At 44.4% G+C, this 16,735-nt stretch overlaps 1 protein-coding gene across 3 annotated transcripts; it reads right to left on the reverse strand.

Annotated features, from left to right (window-relative positions):
• Positions 1-1,631: 1,631 nt before the first annotated feature.
• RNF115 (ring finger protein 115) lies at positions 1,632-16,559 on the reverse strand. 3 transcript variants are annotated; one of them, XM_054001170.1, is made up of 9 exons: positions 16,443-16,558; positions 14,241-14,299; positions 13,584-13,635; positions 11,551-11,756; positions 9,880-9,951; positions 9,719-9,791; positions 8,526-8,619; positions 5,271-5,386; positions 1,632-2,781 (listed from the first exon to the last, which is right to left on the reverse strand). In XM_054001170.1, exons 1-9 carry the CDS (start codon positions 16,518-16,520, stop codon positions 2,620-2,622), a joined length of 912 nt encoding a protein of 303 aa, XP_053857145.1. In that variant the 5' UTR covers positions 16,521-16,558; the 3' UTR covers positions 1,632-2,619. The 3 variants fall into 3 exon arrangements, with proteins under 3 accessions (XP_053857145.1, XP_053857146.1, XP_053857147.1); XM_054001171.1 differs by having other exon boundaries at positions 1,632-2,804; XM_054001172.1 differs by lacking the exon at positions 1,632-2,781 and adding an exon at positions 4,684-4,898 and having other exon boundaries at positions 16,443-16,559.
• Between the last annotated feature and the right edge of the window lie 176 nt (positions 16,560-16,735).

Consider the following 16,735-nt stretch of genomic DNA (forward strand, 5'->3'; position numbering starts at 1 on the left):
ATAAAATAATCAAGAAATAAAATAAAAAAATTTAAAAATCAAGAATAAAATAAAATAATCAAGAAATAAAATAAAATAAAAATTAAAAAATCAAGAAATAAAAATAATCAAGAACTAAAATAAAACAATCAAGAAATAAAATAAAAATAAAAAAATCAAATCAAATCAAGTAACAGAAGTCCAGCTGCAGCTGCTGCAGCCCCGTGGGCAGGGAGCAGGAATGACTCTGGCTCCAGGGAAATAAATCCCAAAAACCTCTGGAATGACCCCAAATGCACCGGGGGGGGAGGGGCAGATCAGACCCTGCCCCCGCTGGCTCCGGCCGAAACCCAGGGAGAAATCCAGGGAAAAATCCAGGGAGAAATCCAGGAATAAATGGATAAACCCAGGGAGAAATCCAGGGAGAAATCAATAAATCCAGGGAGAAATCAATAAATCCAGGGAGAAACCCAGGGAGAAATCCAGGGAAAAATTCAGAAATCCAGGGAGAAATCCAGGGAAAAATCCAGGAATAAATGGATAAACCCAGGGAGAAATCCAGGGAGAAATTCAGAAATCCAGGGAGAAATCAATAAATCCAGGGAGAAACTCAGGGAGGAACTCAGGGAGAAATCCAGGGAGAAATCCAGGAATAAATGTATAAATCCAGGGAGAAACCCAGGGAGAAATCAATAAATCCAGGGATAAATCAATAAACCCAGGGAGAAATCAATAAATCCAGGGATAAATCAATAAACCCAGGGAGAAATCAATAAACCCAGGGAGAAATCAATAAACCCAGGGAGAAATCAATAAACCCAGGGAGAAATCAATAAACCCAGGGAGAAATCCAGAAATCCAGGGATAAATCAATAAATCCAGGAATAAATAGATAAATCCAGGGAGAAACCCAGGGAGAAACCCAGGGAGAAATCCAGGGAGAAATCCAGGGACAAATCAATAAACCCAGGGATAAATTTATAATTCTTTTCCATTTATAAATTTATAAACCCAGGGATAAATGTATAAATCCAGGGAGAAATCAATAAATCCAGGGATAAATGGATAAATCCAGGGATAAATTGATAAATCCAGGGAGAAATTGATAATTTTTTTCCATTTATAAATTGATAAATCCAGGGATAAATTGATAAATCCATTGAGAAATGTATAAATCCAGGGATAAATCAATAAACCCAGGGAGAAATCAATAAATCCAGGGATAAATTTATAATTTTTTTCCATTTATAAATTTATAAACCCAGGGATAAATTTATAAATTTATAAACCCAAGGATAAATTCAGAAATTTATAAACCTAAGGATAAATTTATAAATAAACCCAGGAATAAATTAAAAAACCCAGGGATAAATTTATAAATGTAGGGATAAATTCATAAATTTATAAACCCAGGGATAAATTTATAAATTTAGGGATAAATTCATAAATTTATAAACCCAAGGATAAATTCATAAATTTATAAACCCAGGAATAAATTAATGAATTTATAAACCTAGGGATAAATTTATAAATCCAGGAATAAATTTATAAATTTATAAATGTAGGGATAAATTCATACATTTAAAAACCCAAGGATAAATTTATAAATTTGAAAACCCAGGGATAAACTTAAAAATAAACCCAGGAATAAATTTTAATAGCCAAGGGATAAATTTATAAATTTAGGGATAAATTCATACATTTATAAACCCAGGAAGAAACTTAAAAACCCAAAGCTAAATTCATAAATTTCTAAAACCCAGTGGGATAAATTTATAAATTTATAAACCCAGGATACCACGAGGAAAACTCCTGGGGATTCAGACCTGGAAAAAAAAAAAAGTCAGAGGGAATGAGGGAAAAAAAACCAAAAAAATAACCCAAAACAACGAAATAATGAGGAAAAAATCAAGATTTTCCTTCAATTCTGGGGGGATTCCAAGGGAGAGGTCCAGAATTCCTGCCTGGAATGATTTGTGGGGAACAGAGGAGCTTTGGACACACCTGGGGTCAACAGGTAACGTGGAAAAGTCTGAAAAAACCCCAAAAAAAACCCCAAAAAAGAGTCCAAGGATGAGAGAAAATCCTGCTCAGAGCATTCCCACTCCAACCCCCCCCAATAAGGGAAAAATTCCAGAATTTTCCTTCTTCCACCTGTCATGATTTTATGGAGCCTCCAAAGATTCCAACCCAAATAAGGTGAAAATAAAAATAATTAAAAAAAAAATCATCTCGTGGTTGTGATTTCAATCTCCTGGAAGTGCAAGAAAATCCCCAAAAAATCAATTTTTATCTCGAATTTTTTGGTTTTTTTTGGTTTTTTTTTTTTTTCCAGAGGAGGTTACGAGGGAAATGTGGAACCTCTCACTCTTCCCAACTGGAAAAAAAAAACAAAACAAAAAAAAAAATCCCAACCATTTATAATACAAAAATGAAATCAAATCACTCCCAAAACAACAAAAAAAATCCCCAAATTTAGACAATTCCATGGAGAAGAAGGAAAAAATTCCTGGGGGAGGAGAGCCCCTCATTGCTGCTATTCAGGGGGGGTTGGTTGGAATTTTGTTGGAATTTTGTTGGAATTTTGATGGAATTTTGTTGGAATTTTGATGGAATTTTGTTGGAATTTTGTTGGAATTCTCAATGTCCCCGTCCAGCTGGGATGCTCTTGGCCTCTGGAAGTTTCTGGAAGGTGGCAGAATTCCTCGGAAGGGTCAGAAAGTCCATCTCTCCTGCACGGGGCTGGCGGGAGCGTCGGGATTGGGGATTTGCCGGGTGGGATCTTCCCCCTTGAGGCTTTTCCTGCAGACGGGACACGTGTCGTGCTGTGGGGACACAGAGATGGGATCCTGGGGATTCATCCACCCCTGGGTGCTGGCAACTGAAATTCCAGGGATTCATCCACCCCCGGGTGCTGGCAACTGAAATTCCAGGGATTATCCCCCTCTGGATGCTGAGAATTCCAGGGATTTATCCACCCCTGGCTGCCGGGAATTGAAATTCCAGGGATTTATCCACCCCCGGGTGCTGAAAATTGAAATTCCAGGGATTTATCCACCCCCGGGTGCTGGGAATTGAAATTCCAGGAATTCATCCACCCCAGGGTGCTGGGAATTGAAATTCCAGGGATTTATCCCTCCCTCAATGCTGGGAATTTGAAATTCCAGGGATTTATCCACCCCGGCTGCTGGGAACTGAAATTCCAGGGATTCATCCACCCCTGGATCCTGAGAATTACAAATTCCAGTAATTATCCCCCTCTGGATGCTGAGAATTTTAAATTTCATGGATTATCCACCCCCGGCTGCTGGGAATTGAAATTCCAGGCATTTATCCACCCCTGGGTGCTGGGAACTGAAATTCCAGGGATTATCCCCCTCTGGATGCTGAGAACTCCAGGGATTTATCCACCCCCGGGTGCTGGGAATTGAAATTCCAGGGATTTATCCACCCCCGGGTGCTGGGAACTGAAATTCCTGGGATTATCCCACTCTGGATGCTGAGAATTGAAATTTCAGGGATTTATCCCTCCCGGATGCTGAGAATTACAAATTCCATGGATTATCCCCCCCTGGATGCTGGGAATTTGAAATTCCAGGGATTCATCCACCCCCGGGTGCTGAAAATTGAAATTCCAGGGATTTATCCCTCCCTCAATGCTGGGAATTTGAAATTTCATGGATTCATCCACCCCGGGTGCTGGGAACTGAAATTCCAGGGATTCATCCACCCCTGGATCCTGAGAATTACAAATTCCAGTAATTATCCCCCTCTGGATGCTGAGAATTTTAAATTTCATGGATTATCCACCCCCGGGTGCTGAAAATTGAAATTTCAGGGATTTATCCACCCCTGGGTGCTGGGAATTTGAAATTCCAGGGATTTATCCCTCCCGGATGCTGAGAATTACAAATTCCATGGATTATCCCCCTCTGGATGCTGGGAATTTGAAATTCCAGGGATTTATCCACCCCCGGGTGCTGGGAACTGAAATTCCAGGGATTTATCCACCCCCGGGTGCTGGGAACTGAAATTCCAGGGATTTATCCACCCCGGGTGCTGAAAATTGAAATTTCAGGGATTCATCCACCCCTGGGTGCTGGGAATTTGAAATTCCAGGGATTATCCCCCTCTGGATGCTGAGAATTCCAGGGATTTATCCACCCCCGGGTGCTGAAAATTTAAATTTCATGGATTTATCCCTCCCTCGATGCTGGGAATTTGAAATTCCAGGGATTTATCCACCCTGGCTGCTGGGAATTGAAATTCCAGGGATTTATCCCCCCTTGGATGCTGAGAATTTTGAATTTCACGGATTTTCCCCACCTGGATGCTGAGAATTTAAATTCCAGGGATTTATCCACCCCCGGGTGCTGGGAACTGAAATTCCAGGGATTTATCCACCCCTCGATGCTGGGAATTTGAAATTCCAGGGATTTATTCCCAGCTGGATCCTCAGAATTACAAATTCCTGGGATTATCCCCCTCTGGATGCTGAGAATTTGAAATTCCTGGGATTATCCCAACCTGGATGCTGAGAATTTTTAACTTTCTGTGATGAAAAGCACTGAGAACAAGGAAATGTCACATCTGACCCAAAACCATGGAGGAAAATTGCAATTTTTTTTTTTAAATAGCAATTTTTTTTTTTAATTGCAAAATTTTTTTGGAAAATGGCAAAATTTTTTTGGAAAATTGCAAAATTTTTTTTGAAAATTGCAAAATTTTTTTGGAAAATTGCAAAATTTTTTTGGTAACGCTGAGCTCAGTTCGACTAGAAGTGTGGAACATCAATTCAGAGTTTCAGGTTTTAAATTACAGCCATAGAGAGAAAGAAAAGAGAAGTTTTAATTTTGTTTTAGGAAGTTTTTCACTTTCTTCTTCATGAGTTTGAGCAGTGATGTATAAGATATAATTAGCTAAAAAAGGTAAAAGGTATAATTAGCTAAAAAATACATAAATTATAATTACCTAGGTATAATTAGCTAAAAAAGTCCTCACTCTGGGGCTTGGGGTGATCAAATATTAGATTAAAAATAAAAATAATTGAAGTGTTAATTCTTAAATGGGACAGTTCAGCTTTAAAGGATCTTTGAGAGGGAGTTAATTAGGGTCAGGACTATTCTGAATAATTTAAAACTCCACATACAATATTTGTAATATATTGCACGTGTGTATTATAGATAAAAACTCATAAACATCTGAGCCCAAAGCCAAAATTCCATCTCCTAAGCAAAAATGAAAGAAAAAAGTGATAATTATGGGGTTTTGTTTTTTTTTTGGGATCTTACCAGCTCCAGCCAGGGCACGATGCAGCTGCTGTGGAAGACGTGGTTGCAGGGGAGCTGCCGGACCTGCTCGGCCACGGCGTAATCCTCCTTGCACACCGGGCACTCCAGGCCTGTGTCTGGGAAAAGTGGGAATCAGGGCAGCAGGAAAGGGGATCCTCGTGGGAGACACTGCGGGAGGGGAGGGTGGGAACGGGCTGGGAGGGAGCAGAGGGATGGAAAAGGGATGGATGGGGGTGGGGGGGGTGGAGATGGAGCATGCAGGGAGAGGAATCCATCATCCATCCATCATCCATCCATCATCCATCATCCATCATCCATCATCGATCCATCATCCATCATCCATCATAGATCCATCATCCATCATCCATCCATCCATCCATCCATCCATCCATCCATCATCCATCCATCATCCATCCATCATCCATCCATCATCCATCCATCATCCATCCATCATCCATCCATCCATCCATCCATCCATCATCCATCCATCCATCCATCATCCATCCATCCATCCATCATCCATCCATCCATCATCCATCCATCCATCATCCATCCATCCATCCATCCATCCATCCATCCATCCATCCATCATCCATCCATCCATCATCCATCCATCCATCATCCATCCATCATCCATCCATCCATCATCCATCCATCCATCCATCCATCCATCATCCATCCATCATCCATCCATCATCCATCCATCATCCATCCATCCATCCATCCATCCATCATCCATCCATCCATCATCCATCCATCATCCATCCATCCATCCATCCATCCATCATCCATCCATCCATCCATCATCCGTCCATCCATCCATCATCCATCCATCCATCCATCCATCATCCATCCATCCATCCATCATCCATCCATCCATCCATCCATCCATCCATCATCCATCATCCATCCATCATCCATCCATCATCCATCCATCCATCATCCATCATCCATCCATCCATCAATCATCCATCCATCCATCCATCCATCCATCATCCATCCATCCATCATCCATCATCCATCCATCATCCATCCCCCATCCATCCATCCATCCATCCATCCATCCATCATCCATCCATCATCCATCATCCATCCATCATCCATCCATCCATCAATCATCCATCCATCCATCCATCCATCCATCATCCATCATCCATCATCCATCCATCCATCATCCATCCATCATCCATCCATCATCCATCCATCCATCATCCATCATCCATCATCCATCCATCCATCCATCATCCATCATCCATCCATCCATCCATCCATCATCCATCCATCCATCCATCCATCCATCATCCATCCATCCATCATCCATCATCCATCATCCATCATCCATCCATCATCCATCATCCATCCATCCATCCATCCATCATCCATCCATCATCCATCCATCATCCATCATCCATCCATCATCCATCCATCCATCCATCCATCCATCATCCATCCATCATCCATCATCCATCATCCATCCATCATCCATCATCCATCCATCCATCCATCATCCATCCATCATCCATCCATCCATCATCCATCATCCATCATCCATCCATCATCCATCCATCCATCATCCATCATCCATCATCCATCCATCATCCATCCATCCATCATCCATCCATCCATCATCCATCCATCATCCATCCATCCTTCATCCATCCATCCATCCATCCATCCATCCTTCATCCATCCATCCGTCCATCCATCCATCATCCATCCATCATCCATCCATCATCCATCCATCCATCCATCCATCATCCATCCATCATCCATCCATCCATCCATCATCCATCATCCATCCATCATCCATCCATCATCCATCCATCCATCCGTCCATCCATCCATCATCCATCCATCATCCATCCATCATCCATCATCCATCCATCCATCCATCCATCATCCATCCATCCATCCATCCATCCATCATCCATCCATCCATCATCCATCATCCATCCATCCATCATCCATCCATCCATCCATCCATCATCCATCCATCCACACAAAATCCTCTGGGAACACGAGCTCCTCCAGGGTTCAAGGAATTCCTGCTGACCTCTGGGCTCCACCCATCCACCCACAACCCCCAGGGAACAGAAGGAATTCCCGATGTGCTCCTCACATCACAAAAAAACCAAACCAAAGCAAAGTCAGGGTTTTTGGATGCCTGCCACAACTTCCCAGCCTGGAACACCGGCTGAAGATCCCAACGCCGTGGGAGGTGGCTGAAATCCCACTCCTCCTCTCCCTCTTCCAAGCTTTTGATGTTGTCGTGGACACCACCAGGAGCTGAGCTCCTCTGGTGATCCCACCCCACTTGGACATTCCGGAATTTCACCATTTCTAGCCTGCTCTGTGGGCTCAGCCACGTGGAATTCCAGCTGGTCCTCGGCTTCCCAGAAAAGAGGGAGGACACAAAACCACAGGATAAAAATATCCTGGGTGGGAATGTCTGGTTTAACCACAATGGAGGAGGGACAGAGCAGCTGGGAGGGATCCTCGGGGTGAAAAATTCCTGGATTTTTGATTGCAAAGCCAGGATTGTTCTGAGACATCCCCCCAAGCCCCTGCTGGCAGATTTCCATGGGATTTCCAGAGCAGAGTGTGTCAACATTTTGGAAGGGAAGAAGGGATGAGGTGAGAGCATAAACAGGGATTTGGGATGGGAAAATCATCGTGGGGAGGGGAAAAAAAAATATGGGGATGGGAAAATCATCATGAGGAGGGGAAAAAAATTATAGGGATGGGAAAATCATCATGGGGAGGGGAAAATCATCATGGGGATGGGAAAAAACATTATAGGGAGGGGGAAATCACTATGAGGAGAGGAAAAAACATTATGGGGAATGGAAAATCATCATGGGGAGAGGAAAAGCATCGTGGGGAGGAGAAAATCCTTATGGGGAGTGAAAAATTATCATGGGGAAGGGAAAACCATCATGGGGATGGGAAAATCATAATGGGGAGGAGAAAATCATCATGGGGAGGGTAAAAAAAACATTATGGGGAGGGGAAAATCATAATGATGATGGAAAAATCATCATGGGGATGGGAAAGCCACTATGGGATGGGGAAGAGTCACAAGAGCACATTTTAGGACACCCCAACCCCTCTGGAGAATGCTGGGGCTCCAAAGCTCCTGGAGAAGCGAGGAGCAGGGCTGGGAGCTCCAGCTTCCAACAGGGGTTCAAAGGGGAGCTCAGGATGGCAAAGAGCAGCATCCAAGATCTCCTGGGCCCGGGGGGATCCGGCACCCACCGACTTGTTCCTGCGTCACCGGCACTGTTGGCAGCGAGGAGATCTTCTCCTTGTCTGCTGGAGGTGGTCCCGTGTTCTCCAGCTGCCCCAGGAGCTGTGGAGAGGGGAAAACATTCCATGTGTGGGAGCAGGATGGATGGTTGGATGATGGATGATGGATGGATGATGGATGGATGGATGATGGATGGATGGATGATGGATGATGGATGGATGGATGGATGATGGATGGTTGGATGGATGATGGATGGATGGATGATGGATGGATGATGGATGGATGGATGGATGGATGGATGGATGATGGATGGATGGATGATGGATGGATGGATAGATGGATGATGGATGGATGATGGATGGATGATGGATGGATGGATGATGGATGATGGATGGAGGATGGATGGATGGATGATGGATGGATGATGGATGGATGGATGGATGGATGGATGGATGATGGATGGATGGATGATGGATGGATGGATAGATGGATGATGGATGGATGATGGATGGATGATGGATGGATGGATGATGGATGATGGATGGAGGATGGATGGATGGATGGATGGATGGATGGATGGATGGATGGATGATGGATGGATGATGGATGGATGGATGATGGATGGATGGATGGATGATGGATGGATGGATGGATGGATGGATGATGGATGATGGATGGATGGATGGATGATGGATGGATGATGGATGGATGGATGGATGATGGATGATGGATGGATGGATGGATGATGGATGGATGATGGATGGATGGATGGATGATGGATGGATGGATGATGGATGGATGGATGATGGATGGATGATGGATGGATGATGGATGGATGGATGATGGATGGATGGATGATGGATGGATGATGGATGGATGGATGGATGGATGGATGATGGATGGATGGATGGATGGATGGATGGATGATGGATGGATGGATGGATGGATGGATGATGGATGGATGGATGGATGGATGATGGATGATGGATGGATGGATGGATGATGGATGGATGATGGATGGATGGATGATGGATGGATGGATGGATGATGGATGGATGATGGATGGGGGATGGATGGATGGATGATGGATGATGGATGGATGATGGATGGATGGATGGATGGATAGATGGATGGAGGATGGAGGATGGATGGATGTGCCACTGGAGCTGCCAGCCCCTCTCCTGGCACAGGTGGCACTCACCTGGGTGACGATGGCGTCGAGGCCGCTCTGTCCCCACGCGTAATCGCCGGGGCTGGAGTGCAGCATCCCACTCCTGCCAAGGGGAGAGGCCAGAATTCCCCCCCAGTGCCAGAGCAGGCACAGCTTACTGGGAGTTACTGGTGGGGATCTGGGCTACTCACCAGGAAAAGGGGTGTTGGGAGCCAGGAAGGGCTGAGTTGGCAAAAAAGCCAGCAAAGATCTGCTGGATTATCCTGAGAAAGGAGGAGGAATACGGGAAGAAGGAGTTAAGTGAAGGAAATAAGTGGTGGAAGAAAGGATGGGGAGGAAAAGCAGGAATTCCTCTCTGGCTTAACAGCTGACGGATGTGAAAATCCCTGGAAAAAGGTCCAGAACAGAGACCGCAGGTGTTGGACAATGCCCTTTTCCTGACCCAGGGATGGGGAAACTGAGAGGGGTTTCTAAATTCTTGTTTCTAATTTCTAAACTTACTTCTAATTTCTAAACTCATTCCTGGCTCCACTTCTCTCCCATCAACCTTTACCCCATCCCATAACATCTATAAACCATCTCCCTCATCCATCATCCATCCATCCATCCATCCATCCATCCATCCATCCATCCATCATCCATCCATCCATCCATCATCCATCCATCATCCATCCATCCATCCATCCATCCATCCATCCATCCATCATCCATCCATCCATCATCCATCCATCTTGCATCCATCCATCATCCATCCATCCATCATCCATCCATCCATCCATCATCCATCCATCCATCATCCATCCATCTTGCATCCATCCATCATCCATCCATCCATCATCCATCATCCATCCATCCATCCATCATCCATCCATCTTGCATCCATCCATCATCCATCCATCCATCCATCCATCATCCATCCATCATCCATCATCCATCATCCATCCATCATCCATCCATCCATCCATCCATCCATCCATCCATCCATCCATCCATCCATCATCCATCCATCATCCATCCATCATCCATCATCCATCATCCATCCATCATCCATCATCCATCCATCCATCCATCCATCCATCCATCATCCATCCATCCATCCATCCATCCATCCATCATCCATCCATCCATCATCCATCCATCATCCATCCATCCATCATCCATCCATCATCCATCCATCCATCCATCATCCATCCATCATCCATCATCCATCATCCATCCATCATCCATCCATCCATCCATCCATCCATCCATCCATCATCCATCCATCCATCCATCCATCCATCCATCCATCCATCCATCATCCATCCATCCATCATCCATCCATCTTGCATCCATCCATCATCCATCCATCCATCATCCATCCATCCATCCATCATCCATCCATCCATCATCCATCCATCTTGCATCCATCCATCATCCATCCATCCATCATCCATCCATCCATCCATCCATCCATCCATCCATCCATCCATCCATCATCCATCCATCATCCATCCATCCATCATCCATCCATCATCCATCCATCCATCCATCCATCATCCATCATCCATCCATCCATCCATCATCCATCCATCATCCATCATCCATCCATCCATCCATCCATCCATCATCCATCCATCATCCATCCATCCATCATCCATCCATCCATCCATCCATCCATCCATCCATCATCCATCCATCCATCATCCATCTATCCATCCATCATCCATCCATCCAAAATCCAAAATCCATCATCCATCCATCCATCATCCATCCATCCATCATCCTCAAGTTTTCCACACAACCTTCCAAACCTTCTAAAAACCCTCCAATCTCCCAATAAATTGAATTTTTTCTCTGCTTTTCCAGGAGGAGCCACTCACCCCTCGATGGCCGGCGAGCGATCCGGGCGGGAGCTGCCCCGGGACCGGTACCTGCGAGGCATCGGCAGCCGCGGCGGCCGCCCGGGACCCCAGAGCTCCGCTGGGGGACCCCTCTCCGCATCCCTGCTCTCGGCATCCAGGGAGCTGCTGCTCAGGAAGGGTCGGAAATCCGGGAAGAACATGGTGTGATCCAGGTGGTCCCAAAGCTGGGGAGAAGGGGAAGAGGGGAGATCTCAGGGTCTGGTGGTCGAGGTGACCCCGAGAGTTAAAAGTCTTCGTTTGCCAGGCAAAGAAGGAGTCGGAATGCGCAGGGTCGGCTTCTCGAGGCTGTTTATTTTCCCTTTTCTAGAACATTCTTTCTCTGACCTGCTGAGCTCGGTCCAGCTCAAGGCATTCTGTCTGCCCTCTGGGGCATTCCATACCAAAACTTACACATTTTACACTAAAATTACACATTTTATACTAAAATTTATACATTTTATGCTAAAATCTCCACATTTTACACTAAAATTTCCACATTTTATACTAAAATTTCCACAATTTATATCAAAATTTACACATTTTATAGTAAATTTCCACATTTTATATTAAAATCTACAGCTTTTATACTAAAATTTCACCTTTTATACTAAAATTTCCACATTTTATACTAAAATCTACACCTTTTATACTAAAATTTCACCTTTTATACTAAAATTTCCAAATCCATGGGATCACTCAGGGGCCTGACAGGATGTTCAAGGACACAAGGATGGCATCCCAAATCCCTGGTGTGTCCTGGAGTGTCCTCAAGTGGTGCCCAACCCTGTGCCACCCTCACCCTGCTGTTTTTTTGGGATCTGTCCACGTGGATAATGCCATTCCCTTCCAAATCCATGGGATCCCAAATCCATGGGATCCCAAACCCATGGGATCACTCAGATCCCATGGGGAGGACACGGATTTTCAAGGGCCCAAGGATGGCATCCACACCCCTGGAATGTCCTGGAGTTTCTCCAGGACCTGTGCCACCCTCACCCTGCTGCTTTTTGGGATCTGTCCACGTGGATAATGCCATTCCCTCCCAAATCCATGGGATCCCAAATCCATGGGATCCCAAATCCATGGGGTCACTCAGGGGCCTGACAGGATTTTCAAGGACACAAAGATGGCATCCCAATCCCTGGAGTGTCCCCAAGTGGTGCCCAACCCTGTGCCACCCTCACCCTACTGTTTTTTGGGATCTGTCCATGTGGATAATGCTGGACACTCCCAAATCCATGGGATCCCAAATCCATGGGATCCCAAACCCATGGGATCACTCAGGGGCCTGACAGGATTTTCCCAATTCCCCTCTCCGAGTGGGGCAGGACCCACGGATCTCCTTCCTCCACTGCTCCAGGAGGGCAGGAATTCCCCCTGGAATTCTGTTTTTTAAAGCTCCACAAGTTGGGAAGGATCAGGATCTCCACGAAACTCAGGAATTTCTGGGCTACAAACTGATATCCAAGCAAAAATTTGGATAAATGGATCTAGATGAAGAGTGGGGAAGGATCCAGCTTGGAATTCTGATCATTTGTGACCAGGATTGAGTGGAATTCCTACAAATTTGAGTGGATTTCCTACAAATTTGGATTTTAAAATGGATGGATTCTGGAAAATCTGGCAGCAGGGAGAGACCAAACAAATCCCAGGATCTGCCAGCACCAGGCTCTTCCCTGAATCCTCCTTTTTTCTTCTTGTGCCTAAATGTCAATTTTTTATTCTCCTGGAAACTGCCCCAAATCCTGTAAACTCCCAGGAAAAAGAGGGAAAAAAAGCAGCAAAATGAGGGGAAAAAGGAGGAAAATGAGGGGGGAAAAAGAGGAAAATGAGGGGAAAAAAAGCAGAAAATTAGGGGAAAAAGGAGGAAAATGAGGGGAAAAAAAGCAGGAAAATGAGGGGGGAAAAAGGAGGAAAATGAGGAAAAAAAAGCAGAAAATGAGAGGAAAAAAGCAGGAAAATGAGGGAAAAAAAGCAGAAAATAAGGAAAAAAAAAAAGCAGGAAAACTCACCTCTGAGAACTGTGAGGAGGGGCTGTCGTCCAGGGAATTGCTGTCAAAAAAACTGGGAAAAAAAGGAGATTTAGGACAAAGCTCATTCTTAAAATCCCCCCTCTGTGGTTCCCAAATTCTCTCATTTTTGTGTTTTTTTTGTGGTTTTTTAGGTTTTTTTTTGTGTTATTTGTAGGTTTTTGGGTGTTTTTTGTAGGTTTTTGGTGTTTTTTAAGTTTTTTTTTTTGTGTTTTTATGGGGGTTTTTGTGGTTTTTTGTAGGTTTTTGGGTGATTTTAAGGGTTTTTTGGTGTTTTTTAGGCTTTTTTTTTGTTTTTATGTTTTTTTTTCTGTTTTTATGGGGGTTTTTGTGTTTTTTGTAGGTTTTTGGTGTTTTTTAAAGTTTTTTTGTGTTTTTATGGGGTTTTTGTGTGTTTTTTGTAGGTTTTTGGTGTTTTTTAGGGGGTTTTTTTGTGTTTTTGTGGGTTTTTTTGGTTTTTTTTGCAGGTTTTGGTGTTTTTTTAGGTTTTTTTTGTGTTTTTTTTTTTTTTTTTTTAGTTTTTTTTTTAGTTTTTTTTTTTTGTAAAAGAAAAAAAGGGCAAAACCACCTCAAAAAAAAAGAGCAAAAATAACATTTTCCCCCCTGAATCTCCTTGTTACTTGCTTGGATTTCCTGTACCTGGAATCATCAGTGACTTCCTCGATGAAACCAGACTCACAACGAGGGCAGGTGTATTCCTGGAAAGACAAAAAAAAACTGGAATTAGACAAAAAAAACTTGGAAATCCCCCAAAAATCCTCCCCTTCTGGAAGATTCCTGATCCCAGATCCCAAACAGCACCAAAAATCCAAAAAAATCTCATGGAATTTGGGTATCAAAGAGGAAAAATGCAGAGGTTTGGATGAAAAATCTGGCCAAAAAGAAGAATTTTCCCTGTTGTTGTTGTTAGTTTTGTCCCAGAGCTGGAGATTGGAGAAAATAAAACCCAAAAAACTCAAAAAAATCTGAAAAGCCCAAGAAAAAACTCCAACCCCCTCCAAAAAAACCCCAAAAACTCCAAAAAACCCCCAAAAAACCCTCTGAAACCCGCCCGAAAAACAACAACAAAAAAAACCCAAAAACCTACAAGAAAACCCCAATAAAACTAAAAAAAAAATCAAAAAAATCCCCCCAAAAAAACCCTGAAAAAAAACAAAAAAAAAAAACCCAACAACCCCAAAACCTACAAAAAACCAAAAAAAAATACAAAAAAAACCCCAATAAAACTAAAAAAAAATCCAAAAAATCCCCCCCAAAAAAACCCTGAAAAAACCCAAAAAAAACTCCAAAACCCCCCCAAAAACCTCCAAAAAAAACCCCAAAAAAACCTCAAAAAACAACCTCCAAAAAACCCCCCAAAAATACTACAAAAACCCACAAAAAACCCTAAAAAAATCCAAAAAACCCCCAAGAAACCTTGGAAAACCCCCCAAAAAAACCTCCAAAAAAAACCCCCAAAAAAACCCCAAAACCTACAAAAAAAACCCCAATAAAATTTAAAAAAAAATTAAAAAAAAACCCCAAAAAACCCTGAAAACCCCCCAAAAAAACTCCAAAAAAAAACCCAAAACCCAAAAAAAATCTCAAAAAAAAACCCCCAAAACCACCCAAAAATCTCAAAAAAAACCCCAAAAGCACCCCCCAAAAAAAACCCCAAAAACCACCAAAAAACCCCAAAAAGAACCCCAAAAAAATCTCATGGATCAGGGAAGATCCATGAGAATTTTTTTGGGATTTTTTTGGGATTTTTGGGGTTTTTTGGGGGGTTTTTGGGGTTTTTTTGGGTTTTTTTTTGCCCATGCTGGAGAGACAAATGGATCCTTCATTGGGATAAAGAAAAAAAACTGGGATGCTCCCAGGAATTGGGATCATTCCCTGGGTTTTCCCTGGGATAATTCCCAGGAATTGGGATAATTCTCTGGATTTTCCTTGGGATCATTCCCAGGATTTTCCCTGGAGTTTCCCTGAAATTATTCCCAGGACTTGGGATCATTCCCTGGATTTTCCCTGGGATAATTCCCAGGAACTGGGATAATTCCCTGGATTTTATTGGGATAATTCTCAGGAATTAAGATCATTCCCTGGGTTTTCCCTGAGATTATCCCCAGGATCTGGGATCATTCCCTGGGATCATTCCCTGGATTTTCCCTGGGATCATTCCCTGGGTTTTCCCTGAGATTATGCCCAGGATCTGGGATCATTCCCTGGATTTTCCCTGGGATAATTCCCAGGAACTGGGATAATTCCCTGGATCTTCCTTGTGATAATTCCCTGGATTTTATTGGGATAATTCTCAGGAATTAAGATCATTCCCTGGATTTTCCTTGGGATAATTCCCTGGCTTTTCCCTGAGATTATCCCCAGGATCTGGGATCATTCCCTGGGATCATTCCCTGGATTTTCCCTGGGATAATTCCCTGGCTTTTCCCTGAGATTATCCCCAGGAACTGGGATCATTCCCTGGATTTTCCCTGGGATAATTAACTGGATTTTTCCTGAGATTATCCCCAGGATCTGGGATCATTCCCTTGGATCATTCCCTGGGTTTTCCCTGGGATAATTCCCTGACTTTTCCCAGAGATTATCCCCAGGATCTGGGATCGTTCCGCAGTCCCGGAGGATCCCCGCTCTGCCGGGAACGCAATCGCGGTTCTGGAGCGATTCGCTTCCATCGGGACCGGGACATTCCCCGCGTCCCTTTGGAGCTTTCGCCGCTTCCGTGAGGGAACAACTTGTGGGGGCCGCAGGTCACCCCTCCCTCAGGGGCTCCGGGAGCCATCGGGGATCCCCCCGGTACCTCGGGGCTCTCCCGTTCGGCGCCCCTCCCTTCCCGGGGCTCACCGGCAGCTTGGGGCTGACCTCGCCCTTGCAGCTGTGGCAGAAGAACCGGTGCTGCTGCACCGCCGCCGCCTCCGCCATCTTCCCTCACGGCCTCCGCTGCCGTCACTCCTCCCGGAGCAGCGAGCGTATGCCAGAGCGGCCCCGCGCTTCCGGCGAACTCGTCTGCTCCGCGCGCGGCCAGCAAAGCGCGGCCCGGCGGGATAGAGCGGCCCCAGCGGGGCGGGCAGCGGCGTGGCGCCCCCTGGTGGGAGCGTCCCAATGGGGAATATGCGTGTTGTTGTAGCGGATGTGAC

Source organism: Vidua macroura, chromosome 29 (genome assembly GCF_024509145.1).
Source record: "Vidua macroura isolate BioBank_ID:100142 chromosome 29, ASM2450914v1, whole genome shotgun sequence".
Lineage (NCBI taxonomy): Eukaryota > Metazoa > Chordata > Aves > Passeriformes > Viduidae > Vidua > Vidua macroura.

Excerpts from the sequence above, each read along its gene's own strand:
- RNF115 (XM_054001170.1), bottom strand. The coding sequence starts at position 16,520 with ATGGCGGAGGCGGCGGCGGTGCAGCAGCACCGGTTCTTCTGCCACAGC. Across the intron at positions 8,620-9,718 it reads TCGACGCCATCGTCACCCAG|CTCCTGGGGCAGCTGGAGAA; the intron begins GTGAGTGCCACC and ends CCCTCTCCACAG. Across the intron at positions 5,387-8,525 it reads GGTGACGCAGGAACAAGTCG|ACACAGGCCTGGAGTGCCCG; the intron begins GTGGGTGCCGGA and ends CACTTTTCCCAG.